The 24,671-nt window shown below is 43.9% G+C and overlaps 2 protein-coding genes across 16 annotated transcripts in view; both read left to right on the top strand.

Annotated features, from left to right (window-relative positions):
* The window catches only part of ORC1 (origin recognition complex subunit 1), a 33,406-nt gene extending 26,064 nt beyond the window's left edge, over window positions 1-7,342 (top strand). For all 8 annotated transcript variants that reach the window (XM_024104901.3, XM_024104902.3, XM_008167906.4 and 5 more), the window contains 5 exons: window positions 666-815; window positions 2,498-2,617; window positions 5,137-5,303; window positions 6,427-6,514; window positions 6,948-7,342. In XM_024104901.3, coding sequence (XP_023960669.2) covers window positions 666-815; window positions 2,498-2,617; window positions 5,137-5,303; window positions 6,427-6,514; window positions 6,948-7,142 — 720 coding nt within the window. In that variant the 3' untranslated portion in view covers window positions 7,143-7,342. The remainder of the gene's footprint in view (window positions 1-665; window positions 816-2,497; window positions 2,618-5,136; window positions 5,304-6,426; window positions 6,515-6,947) is intronic.
* Window positions 7,343-10,056: 2,714 nt separating this feature from the next.
* CC2D1B (coiled-coil and C2 domain containing 1B) overlaps window positions 10,057-24,671 on the top strand; it is a 74,746-nt gene continuing 60,131 nt past the window's right edge. For 6 of the 8 annotated variants that reach the window (XR_010589597.1, XR_010589596.1, XM_005284806.4 and 3 more), the window contains exons 1-4: window positions 10,057-10,192; window positions 11,268-11,362; window positions 16,852-16,993; window positions 23,301-23,407. Coding sequence is in view for 6 of the 8 variants with exons in the window: in XM_005284806.4 (XP_005284863.2) it covers window positions 11,297-11,362; window positions 16,852-16,993; window positions 23,301-23,407 (315 nt within the window). In the remaining 2 variants the exon portion in view is untranslated. Of the gene's footprint in view, window positions 10,382-11,267; window positions 11,363-16,851; window positions 16,994-23,300; window positions 23,408-24,671 lie in introns of all 8 variants that reach the window. The other 2 variants (XM_065553833.1, XM_042851417.2) reach the window with 1 other exon arrangement.

Below are 24,671 nucleotides of genomic sequence, written 5' to 3'. Positions count from 1 at the left end.
ATTAGGGGTATGGAGCAGCTATCATATGAGGAGAGATTAAAAAGACTGGGACTGTTCAGCTTGGAAAAGAGACGACTGAGGGTGAATATTAATGTGATTTTGTGGACCTCTGAATGATGTGGAGAAAGTGAATAAGGAAGTGTTGTTTACCCCTTCAGATAACACAAACCAGGGGTCACGCAATGAAATTAATAGGCAGCAGGTTTAAAACAAACATAAAGAAGTACTACTTCACACAACGCACAGTCAAAGGCCAGAAGTATAAGTGGTTCAAAAAATAATTAGATAAGATTGTGGAGGATAGCCAAGATGGTCAGGAATGCAACGGCATGCTCTGGGTGTTCCTAAATCTCTAACTGTTAGAAACTGTAACTAGACAACAGGGGATGGATCACTTGATAAATTGCCCTGTTCTATTCGCTCTCCGTGAAGCATCTGGCAGCGGCCACTGTCGGTAGACAGATACTGGGCTATGTGGAGCATTGGTCTGATCCAGTACAGCCGTTCTTATGAGACAGAGACGTTAAATGACCCAGATCATATAGGAAGTCTGTGGCAGAGCCAGATATTGAATCTACCTCTCCTGAGTCGTTATCAAGTGTCTTAACCACAAGACCATCCTTCTTCTCCAATTAACATCTGTCTCCTTTCTCTCCTGGGTCCAGCTTGACCTCCTGTGGACCCGAAAGCAGGATGTGATGTACAATCTATTTGATTGGCCAACCCAAAAGCAAGCCAAGCTGATCATCCTGGCCATCGCTAACACTATGGATTTGCCGGAGAGGATCATGATGAACAGAGTAGCTAGTAGGCTGGTATGTCCTGACAGCTTTGTTGCTACTCTGAGAGGTGATATGGGGAGATTAGAAGTGCAGGAGCCAGCTATCTAATTAGAGGCTATATCAAGAAGGGGAGCCCTCTGAATTCTTTCTTGTCGGGATGAATTAGGGAAATTGGAGCCCAGATGACTATACAATTTGCAATTATACATATTGGGATTTGGATATTCACATGTCATATGTCACTGGGTAAACTGATTGCCCCAGGGTCAGAGAAAATTCCTTTGCTACTCATCCCCATCACATCAGTGCACAATGATTTATTGCCTTTCTCTGAAGTATAAGGTGTTGCGTACTTCGGGACAGAATATTGGACACGGTCTGATCCAGTGTGTAACAAATTATATTTTCCTAACCATATTTTCCATGCTGTTCAGAAAAGTCGCTTGGAAAAATGGTACCAGGGTTGCAGATTGATTCCTTCGGTGACTTTCAGATCTCAGTTTACAAGTAAAATTATTTTTTCTAAATGCCTGGCCTGCAAACTCAACCTGGGATCTGAGAGTCCACTGATTACTTTTTGGCTCATGTATAATCAATAGAAATAAAGATTCTGGGTAGTTCTAAATTCTGTTAGCTTGTGGAACATTAAAAGGCAGTAGGTTGCACAGGTGCAACCAAAGGCACAATTTGGCTCTACAATTGAAATTTAGTTAATTCCATTCATGCCTGAGCCGGCACAGAAGTATCTCACTCCTAATAGTTACTAACTGTCCAGTGATAACAGGAGTACTTTAGTCATGAAAGTCAGCAGTTAAGACTTTGCATGTCTATGTACACACAGGTATATCTAAGTGAGAAAGGGCTATTTTTACATAGAGTAGAGCCTCTCCTTGAGTGATTGAGATAAATGGGTGACATTTAAAAGCTTCCTTTACTGGGGCAGCCTGATGGCCCATAGTTTCTGTGCTGGAAACTTGCATTTTGAAAATAGGTGCTCCTTCTTCTCAGGTCCATTGTGGTGGGGGCAGGCCATGCTGTCAGCTCTCCTGGAGAGTTTCACTGGCTTTCACTTGCATGGGTGCACCTTCTTCTTTTGCATGTATGGTGCAGCAATGATGAAAATTTTGAACTGGTCTTGGGGGATGAGTGGAGAGACTGCCCCCACCGCAGAAGTTGAAAAAGTTATCCGTAGCAAGCCATGCTTGTGAGAAGATTGACAGTGAGCTATTTTGGAAGCCATTAATGGGCAGGGCCCAATGTGTGTGAAGGGGATGTAGAACAGCCTCTAAGGCTATGTCTACACAGCAAATAAAAACCCGTGGTTGGCCCATGCCTGCCAACTCAGGATTGCGGGGTTTGGGATGTGGGGCTAGGCTATTTCATTGCTGTGTAGACTTTGGGCTCTGGCTGGAGCCCGAGCTCTAGGACCCTCTATGGAGCTCAGGCTCTAGCCTAAGCTCAAAGTCTACACAGCAATGAAATAGTCCCACAGTCCAAGCCCCACAAGCCCGAGTCGGCTGGCATGGGCTAGCCGTGAGTTTTTCTTTGCTGTGTAGACATGATATACCCTTTGAGTTTTAATTGAGGAGGAGGGGACATTTTCCTTAAGAGACAAGAAATGATTTAGACAAGCATTCCTTCCTGTGAAATTACACAGCATCAATAAATCCATACTGTGTGTTAACAAGTAAATGCTTCTTACTCGTTCTCTGTAGGGTCTCACCAGAATGTCCTTCCAGCCCTACACCTACAAACAGTTACAGCAGATTATCTCATCCAGGCTCAACCACATAAAAGCATTTGAAGAGGATGCAATCCAGCTAGTTTCCAGAAAGGTAAACATAGTACAAGAGTGTTATCTGTGTTGCACCATTAAGTGAGGGGACTAGTGTCAGAGGAGCATAATAGACTGTAGCCAGTAATGGAGAGCAGACCCATCCCCATGGTTGGACATTTCATGCCAAGGGGTGGAGGAGGATGCTGGCACTGTGCCCTCAACAGACTGGTGTGCAGAGCAGTGCTGTAAGGTGTGATGCTGGAGCAATCTGCTTGCCTTTAACCTCTTGGTTCAGTAATGTCACACAGTAATGAAGACTAGGAGCATTGCAGTAGGATCCTGATAATACAAAGTGATGAGATGTTATCTTTCTCCAATATTTGGCATAATATGAACTACTGTGTGGCCTTGCAAAAATTAGTCTGATAATCATGATGGAAATATCCAGATCCACCTTCTTCAATGAGATGATGTTCAGGCTGCAAAGTACTCCTCACCATTCTCATTCTCTCTCTCTCTCTCTTATTTGGAACCTGTTGTGCTTCTAGACTGATACTCCTTGTGATAGGGGCCAATTAACTGATTAATATTTAATTTAGTGTACAAAATTGTATAAATATATTGAAGTCAATAACACTCCAAATTAAGATGTATAAATAGTTTAAAATGTCTCTGCTATTGTATGTTGTTAATATTGATCATTACAACCTTCTTTGAGATGCACATTAGCTCACTAATTCTCACTTTTAATTGCAAACCAATAATTCTCTTTAAAAAACCCGCAACCATAATTTACTTCTTGACAATGGATTTAATAATAGCGTATAATAGTGAGTGCCTTTTCCTGACTTCATTGCTATTGCAAAACACACTGTAGAACACAGGGCCGGCTCCAGGTGCCAGCAAAACAAGCAGGTGCTTGGGGCGGCACATTTCTAGGGAAGGCATTCTGGTGCCGGCCATCATAGGTTCTGACTCTGGGGCATGGGGGAAAAGTGCCCCCGCCGCCCCAGCTCGCCTCCGCCTGCTCCCCTGAGCACGCCATCGCTCCATTTCTCCCCCCTCCCTCCCAGGCTTGCTGTTTCAGCTGTTTCGCGCAGCAAGGCTGGGAGGGAGGGAGGGAGAAGCCAAGCGGGCGCTTGGGGGAGGCGGCGGTGGTGGAGCGGAGGTGAGCTGGAGCGGGGAGTGGTTCCTCTACCCCCTGCGGCCCCCCACCCTAGCTCACCTCCGCTCGGCCTGCTCCCGTGAATGCGCCGTTGCTTCACTTCTCCGCCCTCCCTTGCCTGAGAGGGAGGAGGGAGAAGCGGAGTGGCAGCGTGCCCGGGGGAGCAGGCGGAGCGGAGGTGAGCTAGGGCGGGAGATTGCGGGCAGGGCCGGCTCCAGGCACCAGCTTAACAAGCAGGTGCTTGGGGCGGCCAAGGGAGAGGGACGGCACCTGCGGCAATTCGTGGGCGGCAGGTCCCTCACTCCCTCTAGGAGCGAAGGACCTGCCGCTGAATTGCGGCTTTTTTTTCCCCCAATTTTGCGCTTGGGGCGGCAGAAATGCTGGAGCCGGCCCTGGTTGCGGGGGGCATGGGGGCATGAAAAAAAAGGTGAGGACGGCCAAAATTTTTTTTGCTTGGGGTGGCAAAAATCCTAGAGCCGGCCCTGGTAGAACACACATTAGTATGCTATGAAATATTCTCACAAATAATTGTCAAAATTAAAAAATAATTATGAATTAGCTTGGATTTTGGTAAAATGAATAATGTTAATTTTGCAGATTAGTGCATAATCTGCAATGGGTCTCCTGGTCAGTGTGATTTTTGAAGAGATTGTGCTCTGTAAGAACAATCACTTTTTATGGCCAGATTTTCAAAAGTATTGCTGACTTGTCTCCTGTTGATAACAAGGGGAGCTGTAAGTGTTGAGCACCTTTGAAAATTAGGCCACTACTATATTTCTCTCACACAAATTCTTTCCTGTGTTAAAATGTAAACTAGAGATGGGATTTTCAAAAGCGCTTAAGGGACTTTCAGTGGGTGTTGGGCATGAAACATCAGGCACTTTTGAAAATCCCCCAGCTATATATTTGGGGAAACCCTTTTGCAATGTTCTCCTGCAGTCTGTTAGAAACAACAGATGAGAAGACCAAGCATTACTGAGTGATAAACACTTGTGCAGCTTGCTCATGGTATGATTTTTTTCTGGTTGAAAATTGATTAGAATACAGATTATGGGTGAGATTTACAGAAATTTCCAGTGTTGACCTAACTCTACTCCCATTGAAGTTGGTGGGAGTTTTATCATTAACTTTGATGGGTGCAGAGTTGAGCCAATGTAGAGAGGTTTTTAAAAATCACGCCCTCTTTGTAGAAATTGTTATACATGTATCTTTACAGCAATTGATGTAATGACCAGATGGGATTTTTGGGTTTGATCAATAAAAGTTACATTTTTAAAACAAGAATCTCTAGGAATGGCTGTCTACAGTGGCACTGCTCTGCTGATTTTAAAAGAACCCTGTCAATTCTTGTTGCTGTTTGTTCTCAGCTGCTGGGAAAGTGCTACTAATGATGTGATGCTTTTCCTTTTCAGGTGGCAGCATTATCTGGTGATGCAAGGCGTTGTCTTGATATTTGTAGAAGGTCCACTGAGATCTGCGAGTTCTCGAGCCAGAAAAGTGCCTCTGGACTGGTCAGCATGGCCCATGTAATGAAAGCCATAGATGAAATGTTTTCATCCCCTTATATAAATTCAATCAGGTAAAATTGCAGTTTAGAGATATCTTCTCATGTTTCCACCCTAATCTCAAGCCCAGTTATTCTCCCAGAGAAACAAAAATTATATATGTAATATCTGCACTTATATCAAGCACTTTACAAACTTTCTTTCACAGCACCTTTAGGAGGGTAGGAAGCATTCCTCTCTTCCAGATGAAGGTACAGAATAAGTGCTTTGTGGTGGCAAGTGACAGATCTGGGAACAGAATGCAAGAATTCTGATTCCTATTTAAACTGGATTCTTTCCTGAGTATCAAGAAGTTCTGCAGGCCAAATTAGTCTCTCAGTTAAATTTGTGGAACACAATTGCCTTCAGTGCATTTGCACAGGTTGTAACTGACATGAATTTAGAAAGCTGTTCCTAAAACTCAAGAAAGGAGAGAACCTGCCTCAGCCTCAGTTCTGCAGAGCTTAATGGGAGGAAAAAGAGTGTATTTTATTTTAGTCAGTAAAGCAAGCAGATATGACTTGAAGGCACACATGGAACAGATGCCTTCAGTAAGAAGGTGTCATTTTTACAGAGTAGAACTGTGCTTTAAATGTTTATTTTAGATCAAAACTAGAACGTGAAATTCTTAATTCACAAATGTAAATCATTCATAACGCACTGAGCATTGCACATGCGCCAGTTTTTCATTTGCTATTGAAATCCCAAACTTTTAACTCTCAAAGAAGATGCAGACTTGTTCACCAGTAGGACAAATACAAATATCATTAGGTGCTGGAATTTTTTAATTTCACAGATCTGCCATATTAAAGTAGTTGCACTCAGCCTATCTAGGTACCTATACATGGTTCCATCACCATAGTATGTGAGTGCCTGTAAACAGTGGCATGATGATTAAACTGCATGAAATGTTTCTAAATAACTTGTAAAGCCTTGTGTTACAATATATGGGGTGAAATGTGACATGAGAGTATCAGTTGGCAGGGCGATGAACTAAATAAACTTACAATTTTTCCCTTTTCTGCCTCAAAGTATGTAATGCTTTTCAGCAAGGCCTTATCAGATATTTCCTACCCCTCAAACCACCTCCTACGAGTCAGTGAAGTCCTAGATTTGGTTGAGCAAGATTGGTAGTAAGGTTTTCCTATTCTCTTTCAGGAATGCTTCATTGCATGAGCAAATGTTCCTGAAAGCAATTATAGCAGAGTTTCGCAGGTCAGGGCTCGAGGAAGCAACAGTTCAACAGGTACATTTACTTTTTTTTTTATAACTTGGACAGTAGCTTTTGTCTTAATTGTTTGACTATTTTCAAAGTGTAAATTTATTGAAACAAATCATAGGTGCAAAGATAATATATGTGATTGATATAACCCAGTTCACAAAAGCTAAGGAAGATGAGAATCGAAAGGACTTGTTAGAGCGAAAAAACATAGATGCTGGCATCCTAATTTATTTTATGTATTTGTATGGTTGGGTAATAGAGGAAACTTAGCTGAGTTACAATTTCTTACTTCATTGACATAGTCCTAATGTTCTGAGTTCAACAGCATGTGTGTCATCTTCGCTCCAAACAGATTCAATTGTTTGTTTGAGAGTAGAAAGCCCATCTTTTCCACCTCTTCTGTTTCCTGTTCCAATCTAATATACTGACTAAATTGAGTTGTATCTTGTTCCTCTAGATCTATCATCAGCATGTAGCACTGTGTAGGATTGAAGGTCTGCAAATTCCTACGGTATCAGAAATTATGGCAATTTGCTCAAGACTTGGTGCCTGCCGTTTCTTGCTGGTAGAGTCCAATAATAAATACCTTCATGTGCGGGTGCGCCTGAATATCAGCCAAGATGATGTCATGTATGCACTCAAGCAGGAATAAGGCAACAGAGGTTTTGTGTATATATGTAGGTGTAAATATTTTAAATATTGTTAAACTTTTAAAAAGACTGGTTTTAAAAAGATGTGTGGATAAAAATTGAACATACCAGAAACTGTTCTGTTCTGTTTTTTCTAAACCCTTTGCTTAAATTTTTAATCTATTAAAGCACTTTTTTTTTATAATAAAGAATTCCTTACTAAGTGTTTTATATCTTTGCATTTAAATCACTTGTTTTGAATGTTTTTCGGTGCTGCAGTAAGTGGTGTGTTCAGTAGGTGGCACTCTCTCCTCTGAGCCAGTGCTTGAAAGAATGCCATAAAACAGAATGGAAAGTGCCCTCTTTCAAATAAGCTGTGAAAACTGAGATTTTGACCACTTGTGGGCGCTAAAGATGCTAAAGCACTGTTTTGCAAGAGTAGGGGTATCTTGACTAAACTGCAGTTTAGGTAATTTTCCTTCTAAAATTTCAACTGGATACTTGAGATCTGATTAACACTTTTCAAACATGTTTTAAAATTAAATTTCTCATCTGTTGCTTATGTGTAAGGCTGCATGTCTGTCACAGAAGTCATGGATTCCGTGACTTTCTGTGACCTCCATGACTTCTGTAGTGGCTGGTGTGGCTGGCTCCGGGCAGCCACACCAGATGCTGCTGGGGCGATCTCGGGCCACTGCACCCACCCCTCCCCACCCCAGCAGCAGCAGTAGTAGTTTGGGTGTGGGAGGGGACTCGGGGCTGGGGCAGGGGGTTGGGGTGTGGGGAGGTGCTTACCTCAGGGGGGCTCCCTGGAAGTGGCTGGCATGTTGCTGCAGCTCCTAGGTGGTGGGGCCAGTGGGCTCTGTGCTGCCCCTGCCTGCAGGCACTGCCCCCGCAGCTCCCATTGGCTGCAGTTCCTGGCCAATGAGAGCTGTGGAGCCAGCGCTCATGGCGGGGGCAGTGCACAAAGCCCTCCTGGCCTTCCCTCCCCCTAGGAGCTGCAGGGACATGCCGGTTGCTTCCAGGGAGCTGTACAGAGCCAGGTAGGGAGCCTGCCAGCCCCACCAGCCCTCCCCAGCACCAGCAGGAGTCCCAGGCCACGTGCTGGCGCCTTGCCCCCCCAGCACCCATGCGCCCCCCAGGCTGCCGTCCCCCCAGAGTACCTGCAGCACCCCAGTGCTTTCCCTCCAGAGCACCTGCAGCCCCCGGCCCAAGTTTTAATTAGGGATATATATTACAAATCATTGTCAGGTCATGGGCCATGAATTTTTACGGCCCGTGACCTGTCCATGACTTACTAAAAATACCTATGACTAAAACGTAGCCTTATGTGCACTGAAAGTATACAACGTTGTAGGCAAGGCCAGAAGGGGTGGGGAGAGCATGAGTGTTTGCTACCGGAAATTTTGTATTTTCATAGAAGAATGAGCTTTACATTTCGCTTTGAATTTAAGCATGTTTATCTGTTACACAGAAGAGTTTCAGAGGAATTGCTTGAAGACAGCTGATGGAGGTTTGGTTAAACTGTTTTCAGTATGAAATTGTACTTGAGAAAAAAATTACCAAAATTACTACAGATATCTTGATTTGCTATTTTTAAATTACATTTTTAATCACTTTAAAATGATTTATTAGTGTGAAATGTGCTGCAAAAATAGTTCACGCTTGTAGTAAGTGACTTCAGTATAGAAAATGTGGGAATGGCTTACTGTGCTGATAGAGGGTTTACCTCACAATGAGTTTTTATGGAATAGCCACTCTAGCTGAGAGCTAGGACCTCATCAGTTTCTACAGTAACTCATAATCCAAAATATTGTGGCAGACTGGATCTAAATTCCATAGCAAGACCCCAGTTTCTGTGGCAGACTGGAACTTCAAAGTAGCCTCAGGGAAAATGTAAATATGGATGTCATAATTTAAAGAATAAAACAGTACAATATTTTGTTTTTATTTAGTGTCTAAATTTTCAAATTTGCCACTGATTGTGGTGTTTTAACACAACTGCATTGTGGACTGTTGAGGTAAATCTGAAGGTTTTGGTAATTAGGTAGGCATATTTAGAACTTTTGGTACATGAAGGTGGGGGGGGTTGCAGTTTAGGATGGGATAAACCACCATAATTGCATATTTCTGCTAAAATTATCAGCAGTGAAATAGTTAATAAAATTGGCTTTAAGTAACTATTAGTTTTCAGAGCTAAGTCCATTGAGATGAATGAAGTTCACACCTCAGAGCTCTCCCCCCACCCCCACTCTAGAAAATTCAGTGTCTGTTTGGCCTTCCAACTGTGAACCATCTTCACAATCAAATGCTAGAAACAGCTTTAATTAAAAAAAAAAGTGGCAAATTCCATGACATACACAGGACTACTGTCCGTGGATCATTGACCATCTGCTTTGTCCTTTACAGGCAGAGGTGCTGTCCCTGGTTCAGTGAGCTTTAGGACAATGTTAAGCTTGAGTGTCTATCAGGCACCAAATCCATATGTAGTTGCTTAAGAAAACTAGTGTAGTTGCTTGATGGCTGGCCATGACTTTAACTGCAGGGTATTGTTATCTGCTCCAAAAGGTGTCACTGGGACTTGCTGGCAAAGACTGGAAAATAATTCTAAGGGCAACTAGCTGCCTTAGGCTAAGATGTGGCAATAAATGACTCCCATGGGCATCCCAGTGGTTGTCTAGGCCCTATTCTTTGTTCGATGCTTCCCTCTGCCTCTGAACCAGTATTACTGGCTTGGGTTTGGTTCTACCTGTCTACTTACCTCTCTCCCTGGGTACTGGATCCACTCTTCCAAACTTCACTCCCTGTCCTGTGGCAAGACCCTATGGCCCCTTTGAAATGCCACCCTACCTACCCCATCCTTATGGTCCTCCCTTCCTCTGCTCCGCCCCTTTCTCATAACCCCGCCCCCGTTCACATAGCCCCGCCCCGTGCCTTCTTTCCCCGCCCCTTTTCGCTTTGCGCCTGCGTGCGCGCTGAGCTTGGAGCCGCGTCCTGGTGTGGAGTGGCGGCGAGCGCTGGCGCGCGTCTCTTCAGGGTCTCCCGTGCGCTGGGGCTGGGCGTGCCGGGCAGGGTAGGCCAGTCACGCCGTGTGCGGGGGCGGAGGCCGGCGGTCGCCTCTGTCGCTTCCCCGGAGCCTGCACAGGCCCCGTTGCCCCGCGTGGCGGGGGGAGGGAGTCGGTTATTTACAGGGCGGTGCCCGCTGCTTGTCTCCACCCGCCTTGTCCTGACAGGGAGCTCTAGCCGCTGTGCCGGGCTCCAGGTCGGGGACGGGGGAAGGAACCTGCGCGGGAGACCGGCTCCTGGGAACGGCTTCCGGGGAGGGAACCTGGAGGGACAGGCTCCTGTGCCCGGCTCGGGGGGGAGGGGGAGAACCCAGGGGAAGGGGGGACAGGTTCCTGTACCCTGCTCAGGAGGGGGGAGGGGGAGACCCAGGGTGAGGGGGGACAGGCTCCTGTGCCCAGCTCAGGGAGGAGGAGAACCCAGAGTGAGGAGGGACAGGCTCCTGTGCCCGGCTCAGGGAGGAGGGGGAGACCCAGGGTGCGGGGGGACAGGCTCCTTTCCCTGGCTCAGGGAGGAGGAGAACCTGGAGTGAGGGGGGACAGGCTCCTGTGCCCAGCTCAGGGAGGAGGGGGAGACCCAGGGTGAGGGGGGACAGGCTCCTGTGCCCAGCTCAGGGAGGAGGAGAACCCGGAGTGAGGGGGGACAGGCTCCTGTACCCGGCTCAGGGAGGAGGGGGGACAGGTTCCTGTACCCGGTTCCAGGTCTGGGGAGGGGTTTAGTAACTTGGGGGTGTTGCAGAGTGGTGTCTCTGGGTGGGTATAATATCCCTGGTGTGGGATTACAGGGTGGTGCTGGTCTGGGTGGGTATCGTAACCATGGGTTGGTGGTTACAGGCTGGTGTCCCTGCTCTGTGGAGTGGATGTAGTGATCCGGGGTGGGGGGGTTACGGGGTTGGGTATGGTGACCCTGGGGGGTGGTTACAGGGTGGAGCCTTTGGTATGGAGCTGTAATCTGTGGGGTTACAGGCTGCTATGCCCACCTTTCAGATTGGATTAGGTTGGTTTATAGGCTTCTGTCATGTATCACAGTTGGATGTCAGTGACTTAACCTATGTATGTGTGGGGTTCTTTTTGTGTCCATTAAAGGTAGAATTGTTTGAGATTCATGAGCCAACATGCTTGGGAGAAGACCCAGGAAAAGTCCCCAGGCAAAGGGCCAGGGAGCTGCTGCTGCAAAGCAGGTACAGAAATCTCCTCTCTCTCACTATAGTCTGGTTAAAAACTTGCATACTTGGGGTCCCGCTTTGTGATTCTTTCTTGGGCTAACATGATTCCAGAGTTGCAGGGTATCCTACAAACCTTGCTATACAGTTAGTTGTCCTCTGCTTTTCACACCCTAGTTAGTTTATCTTCTAGTAGTAGAGACCTGACATCCAGATATCATACTGATTAAGGCATTAAAAATACAGACAGACTTGCTACAAGATAATATTCTTCCTGTCACAACATTGTGAGCTTTGCCTTGCAACCCAATTATAATAAGGTCCTGTCGAAGCTCACATCAGAATTTTTATAACATCTCTCAAAGACAGACCTGTGAAAATCAGAATGGTTAGTGACTATCTTAGCTGCACTGGGTGATCCTCTGAGAGAAGAGTAAATCCTACTACTACTTAGACAAGTAGTTTTAATTTAGTTCCCTCTGTTCTGTTTATATGAAGTTTGGTGTTGGTTTGTGGACTGGCATTGCCTGTGCTCCACTGTTGTATTTATTACTTCTATGCAGGGATACTGAGTCCAGATAGGTGTTTGTCTGCGGCTGTTAACAGCAGGTCCAGGTACATTTGAGTATATGCGATAAGTGGATTGTGCTGTGATGAAATTTTAATCTTAAAATATCAGAATGTAGTGCCCTACAGATCAAAGTGTGGGAGATGTCCTTATAGGAGGAACGCTTTGTGGGATAGTTATAATTTTAGGAATGCATGGCTTTGTTGAACTGTGCAAACTAGGAGATAGTGTGACAGTGTCAGAAGTACAAGAAGAAGCCAAAATGCGGAGTCAAGAGAGTATCCAATCTAAGAAGGGGTGCATCTAGAAATGAGGAGTGAGACACAGGCAGGGAATGAAATTATTAAGGCTTTGAAAATGAAAAGAAGCTTGAGTTTTATTCAGGAGAGGGGGAAGCAAATGTGGAGATGAAATAGGGAAACGGAGTATCAAGGCAAGATTGGGAGACCTTGGCTTTGGTTTGGATACACTTGAAAGGTAGACTGAACTGGAGGCTAAAATGGGGGGGTTACTGGAATAGGGGCTAATGTGTTTGTAGTAGAGAGAGAATGGTACAGCTGTTCGATTCTCCGTCCATTCCTAAATGAATTCGGATTAGTTGGAATCAGAGCTCTAAGTGCATAGGAGCTGAGCTTAGGTGCTTTTTCCCACCACGTTAACACTACTTATGTCTTTTCTTGCTATGTGCATGTCAGTGTATTCATAATGCTACCATTACTGTAGCACTAGAGTTTAAATGTCTAAATTAAAATATATGCATTTTATTTATTTCATTTGGACCAAGAAAAAATACAAAGATCAAAAGAAGCAAAGAAATTTAAAAGAAATAAAATGTAAAGGGATAACCAGTAAATCAAAGGCCCTGATCAGCCCTATAGGATCGAAAATAGGAAAAGAATATTTAAACCATTCAGTTCATATCCTGGCAAATGTAAGATTGTTTCCAACAATATATTCTCCAGTGTCTTTTCCAGCTATAAATGAGCATGTTCTGTAGAGCTCATTTGTGCTTTACAGTATGCTCACTGCATTTCTTCCTGGTTCAGGCCTGTCTTTGTCTCCCCTCTTTTCCTTCCTATTTAAAGCACTTGTTTGATATTCATTGACTTCAAAAGAAGTGTGGTTTACTGCACACAACAAGGAAGTTCTAACCAGAACTCCTAGGGCATGTGTACACAGCAATTAAACACCTGTGACTGGCTTGTGTCAGCTAACTGGCAGCGGAGATGTAAAATTGTGGTGTAGACGTTTGGGCTCAAGGAACCTCCCCCCTCGCGGGGTCCTAGAGCTCGGGCTCCAGCCCAAGCCTGAACATTTTACAGTTTTACAGCCCTGAGCCCCAGTCAGCTGACCTGGGCTAGCAGCGGGTGTTTAATTGCTGTGTAGAGGGGTGAAAACTTTATCTAATACCCCGAGATTCTATTGCTGGCTTCACAACTAACTTGCTATGGGACAGTGGGCAAATCACATACACTTTGGCCTCAGTTTACCCATTTGTGAAAGGTACGTAATATTATATAGAGCTTTGCATCTTGAAAGCACTGTGTAAACAATTGCTAATCTCCTCCTGCTTCCTTGAGCAGTGGGAAGCAGCATTATCCCCATTTCACAGATGGTGGGAATTGTGTGGGGAGAAACTGAAGCATTGGGAGGTAAAATTACTTTTCCAGCATCATGCAGTGAATTAATGGCAGAGACAGGATTAGTAAATAAGGGCTTTCAATCTTGTGCTGCGTCCTGTAAGGCAGTGGTTCTCAAACTGTTTTTTTCGCAGACCGCTTGAAAATTGCTGAGGGTCTTGGAGGACCACTTAATGATCCTTCCAAATGCTGTTTGTACCGTTAGCTAACTGTTGTAAAGCGCTTTGGATAAAAGCACTATATAAAAAAACCCAACTTAATAATAAACAACTTTTTTTTTGTTCTACAAATAAAAGCACACAACTCATATTTTAATATCCGTAGTCTTACCTTTCTAATGCGATAGACGTGCCCTCTTTCCCTCACTGCCGCAGCCTCTGAACTGGGGCTCAGAAGGAGGGGGGGCTCTACCTCTCTCCCCTGCTGTGGCAGCTCCTGAGCTGGGGCTGGGAAAGAGGGGGTCTCCCCTGCCATGGCAGTCCCCAAGGTGGATAAAAATCAATGATTTTTTTTTATCAGATTTTTTTGATAAAATACTTTTTGAGAGGGAAAAAACCTATCTAAAGATAGTTTTAATTAAGACACATTATAGCTCAAAGATATCTCATCATGGAATACGGATTATAAATCCTAATTCTATAGGATGAGACAATAGATTCATGTAATGTTTAAGAAGTTTTGTAAATGAGTTCCAATAGTTCATGGATTAGGGACCCAATCTTATGGGGTTCCACAGACTTCTGTATAGATTATTTAGGTTAATTTTTCTATCTACCCAATGGGACTCTGTGCTCAGTCTAGAAGATACCATCAGAGATGCTTAGTTTTTCAGTTATCAGACTGTGGATTTGTGTCTCCAGAGGTAACATGCTTGTTAACAGCAAAAACATTTTTAAATAAATAAATTAATATATAGAAGTGAGAAATAACAGACCTCAACTCTATTGTCCCTCTGCAAATTTGTATACACCGAGTCAATCCCTTACCTCTCTCTAAAAGTTCAAAGTTTCAAAAAATTCAATGAATAGAAGATTGGTGTGGGGGGAATAGATCTGGACAAGGAGAAGAAGTCTGGAGATAGATGAGAGAAGCGAGGGACATATGCTTGTTTTGTTAAAATATTGTATGTTTGCTGTTGAAGAAAAAAATCCAGAAAACTTTGTTGTTTTAGTTAAATAAAACAATTTAAATGTCTATCTGGTGGTGTTCTCCTCCTGATACAACATGGCAAGAAAATCCTCCAAATATTAATGATTAACCTGTTGAATTGGAGATAGTTCACCTCCCAATGGCTTCATAAATATCTGCTTCAATTACCTTTGATAAATGAAATAACCAAACAATAATTCATTTTCTAATATAGCTATAAAACTAATCTGAAGTCACTGCTCATCATCCCAGACCAGCATAATGATGTGATCCCACCACTTAGTGCTTGTTTCTTGCACCCAAAAGTGATGGTCCACTGTGTTCCGTTGCACCATGAATGCCAAAAGTAATCTGGTGGTGTTTCTTTCCATGGTATGCAGCAGGTCAGACAACTTTGATTTCTGTTCAGATTGGGTGCTCATGATATTCTGCATGACCAACTGCAATGTGTTCATAACAGTGACCACAACTGTAGAAAGCAGTGCAGGACCCATCCTTTCAAACAGAGATGGCATGTGCACAGTAAACAGGGGCTGTTGAAAAATGCTGCAGAATGTAGTCGGAATGCTGGGATGGAAAAAACTGCATCATGGGACATTGAGCTTGCAGCCATGATGCACTACAATCCACTTTGCCTTCCCACAACTCCTGGCTGCGGAAGGTGGGATAGCTACCCACAATGCACTGCTCTCACTGTCGATGCCAGAGCACTAACTGTGGACGCGCTCTGCTGACAGAAGGAACATTGTGTGAACATGCACAAGTGATGTAATTATGCCGGTTTTTGATTGTCAGCTTAACTTGCGTTGACCTTGGTTTAACGCCACTCAGATTGTTAGGGTTACTATGTCAGCATAACAGAGCAGTTACATTAGTGGGAGACCAATTCAAGTGTAGACACTTGCTAGTATGTCAACACAAGAATGCTTATGTCAACCTAACTTATATATACCAGGCCTGTGATTGTCGTCTTGGTTCAATAAAAAATATTACCTCTTTCACCTTGTCAAAGTAATACATTTTTCTGTATTTATAAATCTCATAGAAACAAATGATATGTTTCATTGTTTATGCATCACATATCATGATACATTCTTCAAGAAGGTTGCATTTTGGATTGTGCAGCATTATTTTTGTTTACAGTAGAATTTCTTTATATAGTTTCGGGTAAAAGCTAAGCAACAGTAAACCTTTTTTCATCCTTATCATTTTGGGCTGTGATTCGTCAACTCTAATAAGTTCTGCGGGACAATACTATGATGGGAAACATTCAAGGAAGTTATTTTCATATTTCAGTGGGTGACACTTTGGAGTCAGTACTGAACCAGTGTTGCAGTGTCCTGGATTACTGTACTTATGGAGGTTCTATCTTTTAGATCAGACAAAACAGAAGTCCTCACCGTTGTATGTTAAAGTCCTTTGTCACTTTTTGCAACAGTAGGGGAGTTTACCCTAGTGTGTTGGTCAAATGCTAATTTATACAATTAATATTCTTCCTACTCAATTCACTCTGTAGTTTCCATTGCCCATGGTAGTATTTGCTTCCTGTTCTAAACAGCTGTGTATTGGTGCAGTACAGTGTTAAACTGTTGCTGGTTCTACACAAGAGGTGGCTGCACATCAGTGGGTGAAATGATTCCTTTGTGTATATCGTTTACAAAGTGATGGACCTTTTGAGGTGAAATGTGTGGATATGTATGAAAGTTCAAGATGAAATCTTCCCTGTGTCCAAGTTTACAATACCTGGGTAATATGAGGAATAATAATCAAATATATTTGATAGCTTCGGTTATAATAGGAACCTTACTGATTAAATTTTCTGCTTACCAAGTCTTAACAGAATTATTTTACCTTGTTATTTCAAATACCAACTATTCCTATTCATAAAGGATTCAGGTTGATTAAGTGCAGGCCTGAGAGGGGGTTTATTCTCTGCTGCCCAAAAGAGGTGTATTTGGTTTCAGTTATGTGTATATCTTGTTTGTGTTATATAGCTAGTCAAAATTCCAGGGGATTGTGGTTAAAAACTCCCAGCCAGAACCCACATTATCTTTGAATTCAGAATCCACTGAGATGTTTAAATAACCCAGGTGATGTGATGGTGTGAGTGATGTCTCTGTTCTTACTAGAATATTTTCCCTTGGTTCCAGCTGGGGCTCTTCGTAGATTTCAATCCTGAAGCAATTTTGCTGGATATTGAGGATGGTGGTGGTGATGAGGATCTAGAAGCAGAGCTTGCTGCTCTCACAGGAGAGAAGGTGACAGAAGGGAAGTCAAAACCCAAAGGGAAAAGTAAGTCATTGCTCCTGGTTCTTGCTGACTGAAGAGCTGTGTTATTTATGTAAATAAAAGGGACATAATGTTACAAATCACACTTCCTTCTAGATTCTTTTCCTCTATGGTTGTTACAAGTAACACCTAAGATTACTATATAACTCAGAGATTAGAGAAATATTTTTTCTGCATTGTGTCTGCTTTACAGTGAAAGATTTAAGATGTAATCGGGGCATGCACAAGGGGGGGCAAGCAGGGGCACCGGCCCCCCAAAAAATCTGCATGTGTTTCTGCAGCCCAGAGAGGGAGGGAGCAGCAGGGTGTTTGGCTACCAGATGAGCTCCTCCTCCTCCCTATCCCTAAAGCTACACCTGCTGCTTCTCTTTCCCTGCTGTTGGAGTCCCACGTGTTGCCTCTGCCTCCAGCCCCTGACTCACCTCAGAGGGCAGCTATAAAGCAGGCAGCAACACTGGGACTCCAGCAGCAGGGAAAGAGAAGCATCAGGCTGCAGCTGCAGGAGTGGGGGGGAGGACCCTGCAGCCTGCTGCTTCCTCCCTGCCCAGGCTGCAGGGACACGGAGAGTACTGCTGCAGGGGGAGCTGCTGCCTCCTCGCTACTGGGTGTCCCTGCCAGAGGCGGCCCAAGAAACCGGGGGTAGGGTCACATGAACCTTTCATTTGCTTGTGTTTAACGTGCCCCTCCAAAAGTATTCAAATTTAAAATCCTGGGTACGCCCCTGAGATGTTCAAAGAGAAAGTTAAGAGGTGACTTGCTCATGGTATTTAAATACCTTCTGTGACATTCCCCAGGGTACAGTCTGGACTGTTGAACAGCTGTGTCCCTTTAGTTCTCTAGCCTGGGGTGCCTTTTACACTGCTTTGCAGTCAAAAGATCCACTCCTGGCCTGCTCACACAGCCTTTAGTATGCAAAATCACTCCCAGCTGAATACATGAATGCTCTCCCAGCCATCCATGAATTACATATAGGGGGACAACCTCATAGTCTTAGCCCCAGCTTTGTTCCCCAGAAATGTGCGTCTTGCACTGCTCTGTATTCTCCTGGACAGTGTAAGCTCACAGTAAGTACATCATTCCAACACTGGGTAATGATTATGCTGCAACCATGTCATCCTAAATAGAGATTCCCAAACACTTCAATCCAAACATGCTGGTTTAGATAAAACAGTAAACAAGTTTATTAACTAGAAAAAGATAGATTTGAAATGATTACAAGTGGTATGGCATAAAAGCGGAATTGGTTACAAAAGAAATACAAAAATAAAACTGCAAGCTAATACCTAAATGAACTTAAAAGCAAAATGTCTCTCACCATAAGTTGCAACAATACACAGGTTGGATTTCCTTTCAGCTAGAGATCCTTCCCCCAGTTCAGCGTTCTTCAGATATTTGTTGATGCCATGGGCAGAGAGATAAGAGGAAGAGAGGGGTGATGTGGAGGTCACTGTCTCATTTTATATCCTCCTCCTCTCTTTGAGGATTACCCCATGCGGGTGTGTAGACAAACAGTCCCCTATATACCTGAGATTCCAACTGTCTCTGGGATGCAATGTAAATTTCTTGTCTATACCTTCTCCCCTGCTGGTGGATGGCCAGTTAAGCAGGTAATGGCACTTTAGCACCTTGCTGGCATGCTGGTGTGTCTCCGAGAAATTGGTTTGTGGTCGTTACCCAGAACTACAGCATATTTCAGTAACAGTCATATAGCAGAATCTCATAATTTTATATGCAGTGTTGTTACACACACATCAACAGGAAAATAATATTCAGCAGATTGAGTTTTCAAATGATACTTCACAAGGCATACTTTATACAAAATATAGCGTAATCGTATAAAAATGGTGAACGTGGGGTACAGGGTGTCACACTTACATGGGGAGAAGATTTTTGAGAATAGAGGGCTCTTTCATTTAGCATACAAAGGCATACCAAGATCAAGTGGCTGGAAGTTGAAGCTATACAAATTGAGACTGGAAATAAGGTTCAGTTGTTTTTTTTAACAGTGAGGGAACAAGATAATTTACCAAGAGGTGTGGTGGACTGTCGATCACTTGCAGTCTTTACATCAAGACTGGATATCTACCTAGAAAATATGCTGTAGCTCAGCCAGAAGTTATTGACACGATGTAGGAATTACTGGGTAAAATTCTTTGCCATGTGTTATGCAGGAGATCAGATTAGATTATTAAAATGGGCCTTTCTGACCTTAAATGAAGTCTGGAAACCTGAGAGTTTGTTTACTTGGTGTATTTGACTGCATTTGTGTATAATCAGTTTCATTGTTTCTTGTACAGTCATTTTCCTATGCTGTTTGTGTGGGATGTTCACACAACAAGGGAGAGGAAAATTTATAAATACACAGGAAAATGTGATGGTAAAATAATTGGCAGGAAGACTCAGAGGCAAGTGTGTAGTACCTGAAACTAAATTTGAATTCATTTTGATACTGACTAGTTTTCAAGATAATAGTTACCCTTGAAGAGTAACGAACGCAGAAGATTTTAAAGTATCTGAAATAAGTTGATGCAGCTATTTCTTGAGTCTGTTCCCTTTTTAAATCTTACTTTTAATAGAAATTCTGTTGGATCAAAGTACAATTGTATATATTTTTTTAAAATTGGCCATCAAATAAAAAATCCTGTTGTTTGAATTAAAGAATCCTATAACTGACTTTTCCTTTCTAGCTCTTATAACTAATGACTTTTAGAAAGCATTAAATAAAGGTCTTGATCAGTAATTCTGATAATATCCTGAGTCTAAGGGGATGTGTTCTAGATCTGTGTATGAAGAGATAGATACCCTTTGTGTCATCAAATCCACTGTTTCTCTCTGTGAGTTTCCTGTGGGCACTTTCAGTCGCACTGGGTTTTAATTTTTATCTTTTGTCGCTACTGCCTGTATAACGTACAGGTAAGGTCTGGTTGTTTGAGCGTAAGTCTGGGAACCAGGAACTTCTGAGCTCTATTTCCATCTCCAACACAGACTCTTTCTTTGGAGCTCATGAAGTCACTTAATATTTTTTTTTCACTGTTTCCCATCTGTAGAATGAAGATTAATCCTCAACATCTCTGTAAGGTTTTATGAGTCAGTATTTGTTATGCCCACTGAAGGTATCAAATGTTTTCCTCATGTCTGAGCAGCACCTTTGTCAGCAGTGGCATTGCTTGAGCATTGCATCCCTGTTTTTCTGGAATTAAGGCTATAGGTGAAATCCTTGTATAACTGAGGGCAGAATCTGGCCCATGTCTATGCAGGAGGAAGAATAAGACTAGTTTAAACAGGGTGTAGGTAGTGGTGGGGAAAAAGGCACATATTTGGGAATGAGTATAGAATACAAAATGGAGCAATTAGGAGAGATGGTTGGACAGAAGGCACAATGAGCATAGGTGGAGGTGAGATCAGAGGGTTAAGCGGGGGAGGAGTTGGGTAGAGTTTTCAAGAGGAGGATTAGAATTGGAAACTTAAACAGAAATAGGAGAGGAGGGGAGCCAGTGGCCAGTGAGGAGATGAGAAGAGAACTTGCTCAGACAATAGGAGAGGAAGATGATCAGAACAGCAGCATCTTGGGTAGGCGGAGGGGGAATGAGGGGCAATATTCTCTGACTTGTGTGACAGTTCTAAATTCCAATATTCAGCTTGGCTTGTGACACTTCTATGGATTGAAGAGGGGAAGCCTTCCCCAGTGGCAATGCATTTTGGTTTGCAGTACTTACTTTGTATGCTGTGAATTATGGGGCCATTTGTTAGTGCTACGAAGCTGAAGGGGAAAGCCTATCTGATGGCAAAGATTCTTTGTTAATCTTAAAGAAACAAACAAAATCTGTTTACTGTTCTGAAACGTTGTCCACACTTTTTGCTTTGGTAGCAAGCAGGTGGTTTGTATTGCTCAGTGTGCATCTGGTATTGGGTTAGTAGTGAATTATTATTTTTTCCGTTCTCCTGCTGGACTCTGGTGGTTGTATCTTTCTCTGCAGATGAGAGCTGCCTGGAATTGATTAATATGTGCACAGTTTAAACAGAGAAGAAAGATGATCTTTTGGGTAAAGAAGTGAACTAGGTTCAATTCCTCACTCCTCCATGGAATTCGGGTGATCTTGAGCTAGTCACTGACATCCCAAGTGATTGATTTAAATGTTCTACACATGGGTGCAGGGGTCACCTGTGTGTAGCCCTTTTCGCATGATAGGGGCTAAAGCTCTCTGTAACTCATTCTTTACCTATAAAATTGAGTTTATTCCTTTTCCCCACACTTTGTCTCTGGTCTATTTAGTCAGTAAACTCTCTGTAGTGATTTGTTTCTTGCTTTGTTTATGAACAGCACCTAGCACAATGAGGCCCTGAACTCAGTTGGGGCCATTAGGTTCTACTGCAATACAAATAGTAACAATATTTCAGGATTTGGAAGAAAATATAAATAGAGAAATGTTTGAAGCTGAATGTAGTAGGAAGTGTAATGTTGGGATCTATGGGATGGATACTATGTGAATCATGAGCAGAGAGGGGATCATGTTGCATGAGGGCTACTAGGAGTTTGTCTTCACTACAGAGTTAACTTGAGTTATAATGCCAGTGTTACCCCTAACTCAAGTCCCATCCATGTATAAAACCCCTTAACTGGAGTGTGGTGATGCTTTTAGCTCAAGTTGGCTGGCCCGTCAAGAAGTATAGAACGCAACTCAAGTTAGCACAACATGTCAACTGCTAAAACAGTTACTGTGCAGCTTAAGTATTATTTCTCAGTGTGGCTGCTCTCACTCAAGCTCGGTTAACTCAGCTCTGCACTAGAGGCATAGCTTCTGAAGCCAGTGGCTTAATAAGTACAGTTAAGGGTGCACGTTCAAGTGGTAACAGCTAGTTTAATTTGTTTTAAGTTACAAGTTGCTCTAAGCAACTCGTAATCTATGTAAGGTTTGATTGTGCTATGTCCCGTGTGGGTGTAAGTCAGGAGTAAATGGAGTTACACCAGGGTATAACCACTGTGAGGTAGGAGCCAGGCATCTCAAGTTGTCTTACCTGAGTATTTTACACCTTGCTCCTTCATAGTTGTAAATCTGGCTGTTTCCAATATTGTAAATACTTAGGAAAAGTTTTAAAATGTACTTTTACATCCTGTTTTCACTGTTGTTTTAGCCATGTTGGTCCCAGGATACTAGAGAGACAAGACTATATCTTTTTTTATTGGACCACCTTCTGTGGTGAAAGCGTGTGGTGAAGTTGGCCCAATAAAAGATATTACCTCACCCACCTTGTCTCTTTTTTACTTGCTACTGATTCTGGGTTGCAGAGGCCGTTGTTTGACAAGGGGACAAGGAAAATGAATAGTTTGAATCTGTTTCTGTAGTGCAAATGATAGCACAGAGTGTGAGCATGTGTTTTATTGAGCACGGAGAGAGTCTGGTCAGGTTGCAATTGCCAGCATACTTCTCCCTATCCCTATGGAAATCTGCATGTTCACTATTCTCTGGAGAACTCCATTAAACACAACTGGGCAAGAAAAATGCACCAGATATAACAAGGGAAGTAGAGTAGAGGCACATTTCAAGGTACATGGACCCCTTGTTCTTGTGGAGGAAGACTAAATTTTCTAGAAATAAAATTCCTTTTGACCATAAGTACGGTTGACAGTAATAGTCTCCATGATTCAATTTACTTGTAAAAGAAAAAGAAAAGCTCTTTCATGTGTAACTGACATTCCTGCCAGTTGTCAAAGCTCCAGAATTATCAAGTTGTATGCCTGAACTCCTCCTCTGCTGTGGTGAGCTTTAGGCTGCATGTTCTCTCCCTCATTCCCCTCACCCACATATTTCTATAGGTGGCACTAAACAGCACATTTTCCTTCAGACAATCTGCAACACAATGTAGTGAAAATGCAACAGAGGAGGGAGAACATGTAGTCAAGTGGAGCAGAGGTGGGAGGACCAGAGGAAGAGAGCAGAGACAACAAAATAAATCAAAATCAGGGAAATGCACAGAAAAGGAAAAAAGGAAGAAGCATAAAACAGAGAGAGGAAAAGAATGTAATAGAGATACAGCAAATGTACCAGGGGATGGAGTGACAGGACAAGGGAGATGGAGCAGAAGGCACTGATCAATTGCAAGTGGTGGGGTTTCAGCCAAAAAAGGCATGGGAATTACTTCGCCAGCTTTACTTTCTTGCTGACTAGAAAACATTGCCTGTAGTTGAAAGGGAGAAGTGACAAGTGAACTCACAGTTCTTTTCCAATCAGTATGCTCATGGTTTAGGTTTGCACCATCCAACAGTATGCTAGATCTTCATGGCTTGTCTCCTTTTGGTTGCCTTCTCCAGCCCCTTTACCCATGGATCATATTGAAAAGATGGCTGCAGAGTGCATGAAGGACCTGAATGAGGAGAAGGAGGAGGATGAAGGTTTGGAGGAGGATACGGACCTTTTGGTATGTACTTACTGCCAGTGGAATTCAGTCTTTCATGGAATAAGTTCTGTGAGCAACAAAGCCCCTCAACTTTTTAAAGGGAAATTAAGACATGGCAAAACTTACAGCTGATTTAAACATTTTTGAATGGTGGGACGCTGTCCATACCAAGATGAGAACAGTACCTGACTACAAATGTGTGTGTGAATATGGTTCTTGGGGGAGATGGGAAGAGAGGAAAATCCCAGTCCATGTGAGTTAGGGAAACATGGCTGAAATCCTTTGTTCTTCTTCGAGTGCTTGCTCATATCCATTCCATTAGGTGTGTGCGCGCCGCGTGCACGATCGTCGGAAGATTTTTACCCTAGCAACACCGGCGGGTCGGCTGTGGAGCCCCCTAGAGTGGCGCCTTCATGGCGCTGAATATATACCCCAGCCGACCCGGCGCCCCCTCAGTTCCTTCTTACCGCCCCTGACGGTCGTTGGAACTGTGGAGCGCTGCTTAGCTGTTCTCCACTTTCCCTAGCTTATCTTGTTGTATCATAGTTGTAGTTATAGTTATAGTTCTAGAGTTTGTTGTAAATTAGTTAAGTAGTTTTAAAGTTGTTCTAAGTAGTCCAGGGGATTAAGGGGGTCGTCTCCCCCCTTTCTCCCCCGGCCGCGGGGCCGGGCTCATGCCCAACGCTCCCGGCTTCAAGCTGTGCGCCTCCTGCGCTAAACCTATGCCCACGAGCGACCCGCACGACTCCTGTCTGAAGTGCCTGGGAGAGTCACACCAGACAGATAAGTGTAAAATCTGTAAGGCCTTCCGTCCGAGGACCAAGAAGGAGCGGGACTTTCGGCTCAGGCAACTTCTGATGGAGGCGGCTCTTAGCCCGGACACTCCTTCCACGGGCAAGGCCCCGGCACCTAGCACCTCGGTGCGCAGTGCCCCGGCGGCACCGGCTGCGACGACCACGCGAGTGGCGTCAGACAAGCCTCCCCGGCACCGGACCTCGTCGGCACCGCAGACACAGCAAGTGCCTCGGCGCCGGTCCTTATCCCCAGGGCATAAAAAAGCCCATAAGACGGGGACATCAGTGCCGAAGACGCCAGCTCCCCCAGTGCCGGGGGTAGAGCCGCGTCCGCCGGTGGAGCAACGAAAACAGGTGCCTCCGGCACCGTCGACTCCGGCGCCGAGGCCGTTGAGTCCGGTGCAAATAGCGTCTCCCCCCAGGCCGGCGGTGATACAGTGCCTCCCGTCGACTCCAGAGACCTTCGCGGCGGCGAGAGACTTAATAGCTCT

Source organism: Chrysemys picta, chromosome 8 (assembly GCF_011386835.1).
Source record: "Chrysemys picta bellii isolate R12L10 chromosome 8, ASM1138683v2, whole genome shotgun sequence".
Taxonomy (NCBI): Eukaryota; Metazoa; Chordata; order Testudines; family Emydidae; genus Chrysemys; species Chrysemys picta.
Note: the sequence above shows the minus strand (reverse complement) of the source record. Positions and strands in the feature narration are given on the sequence as shown.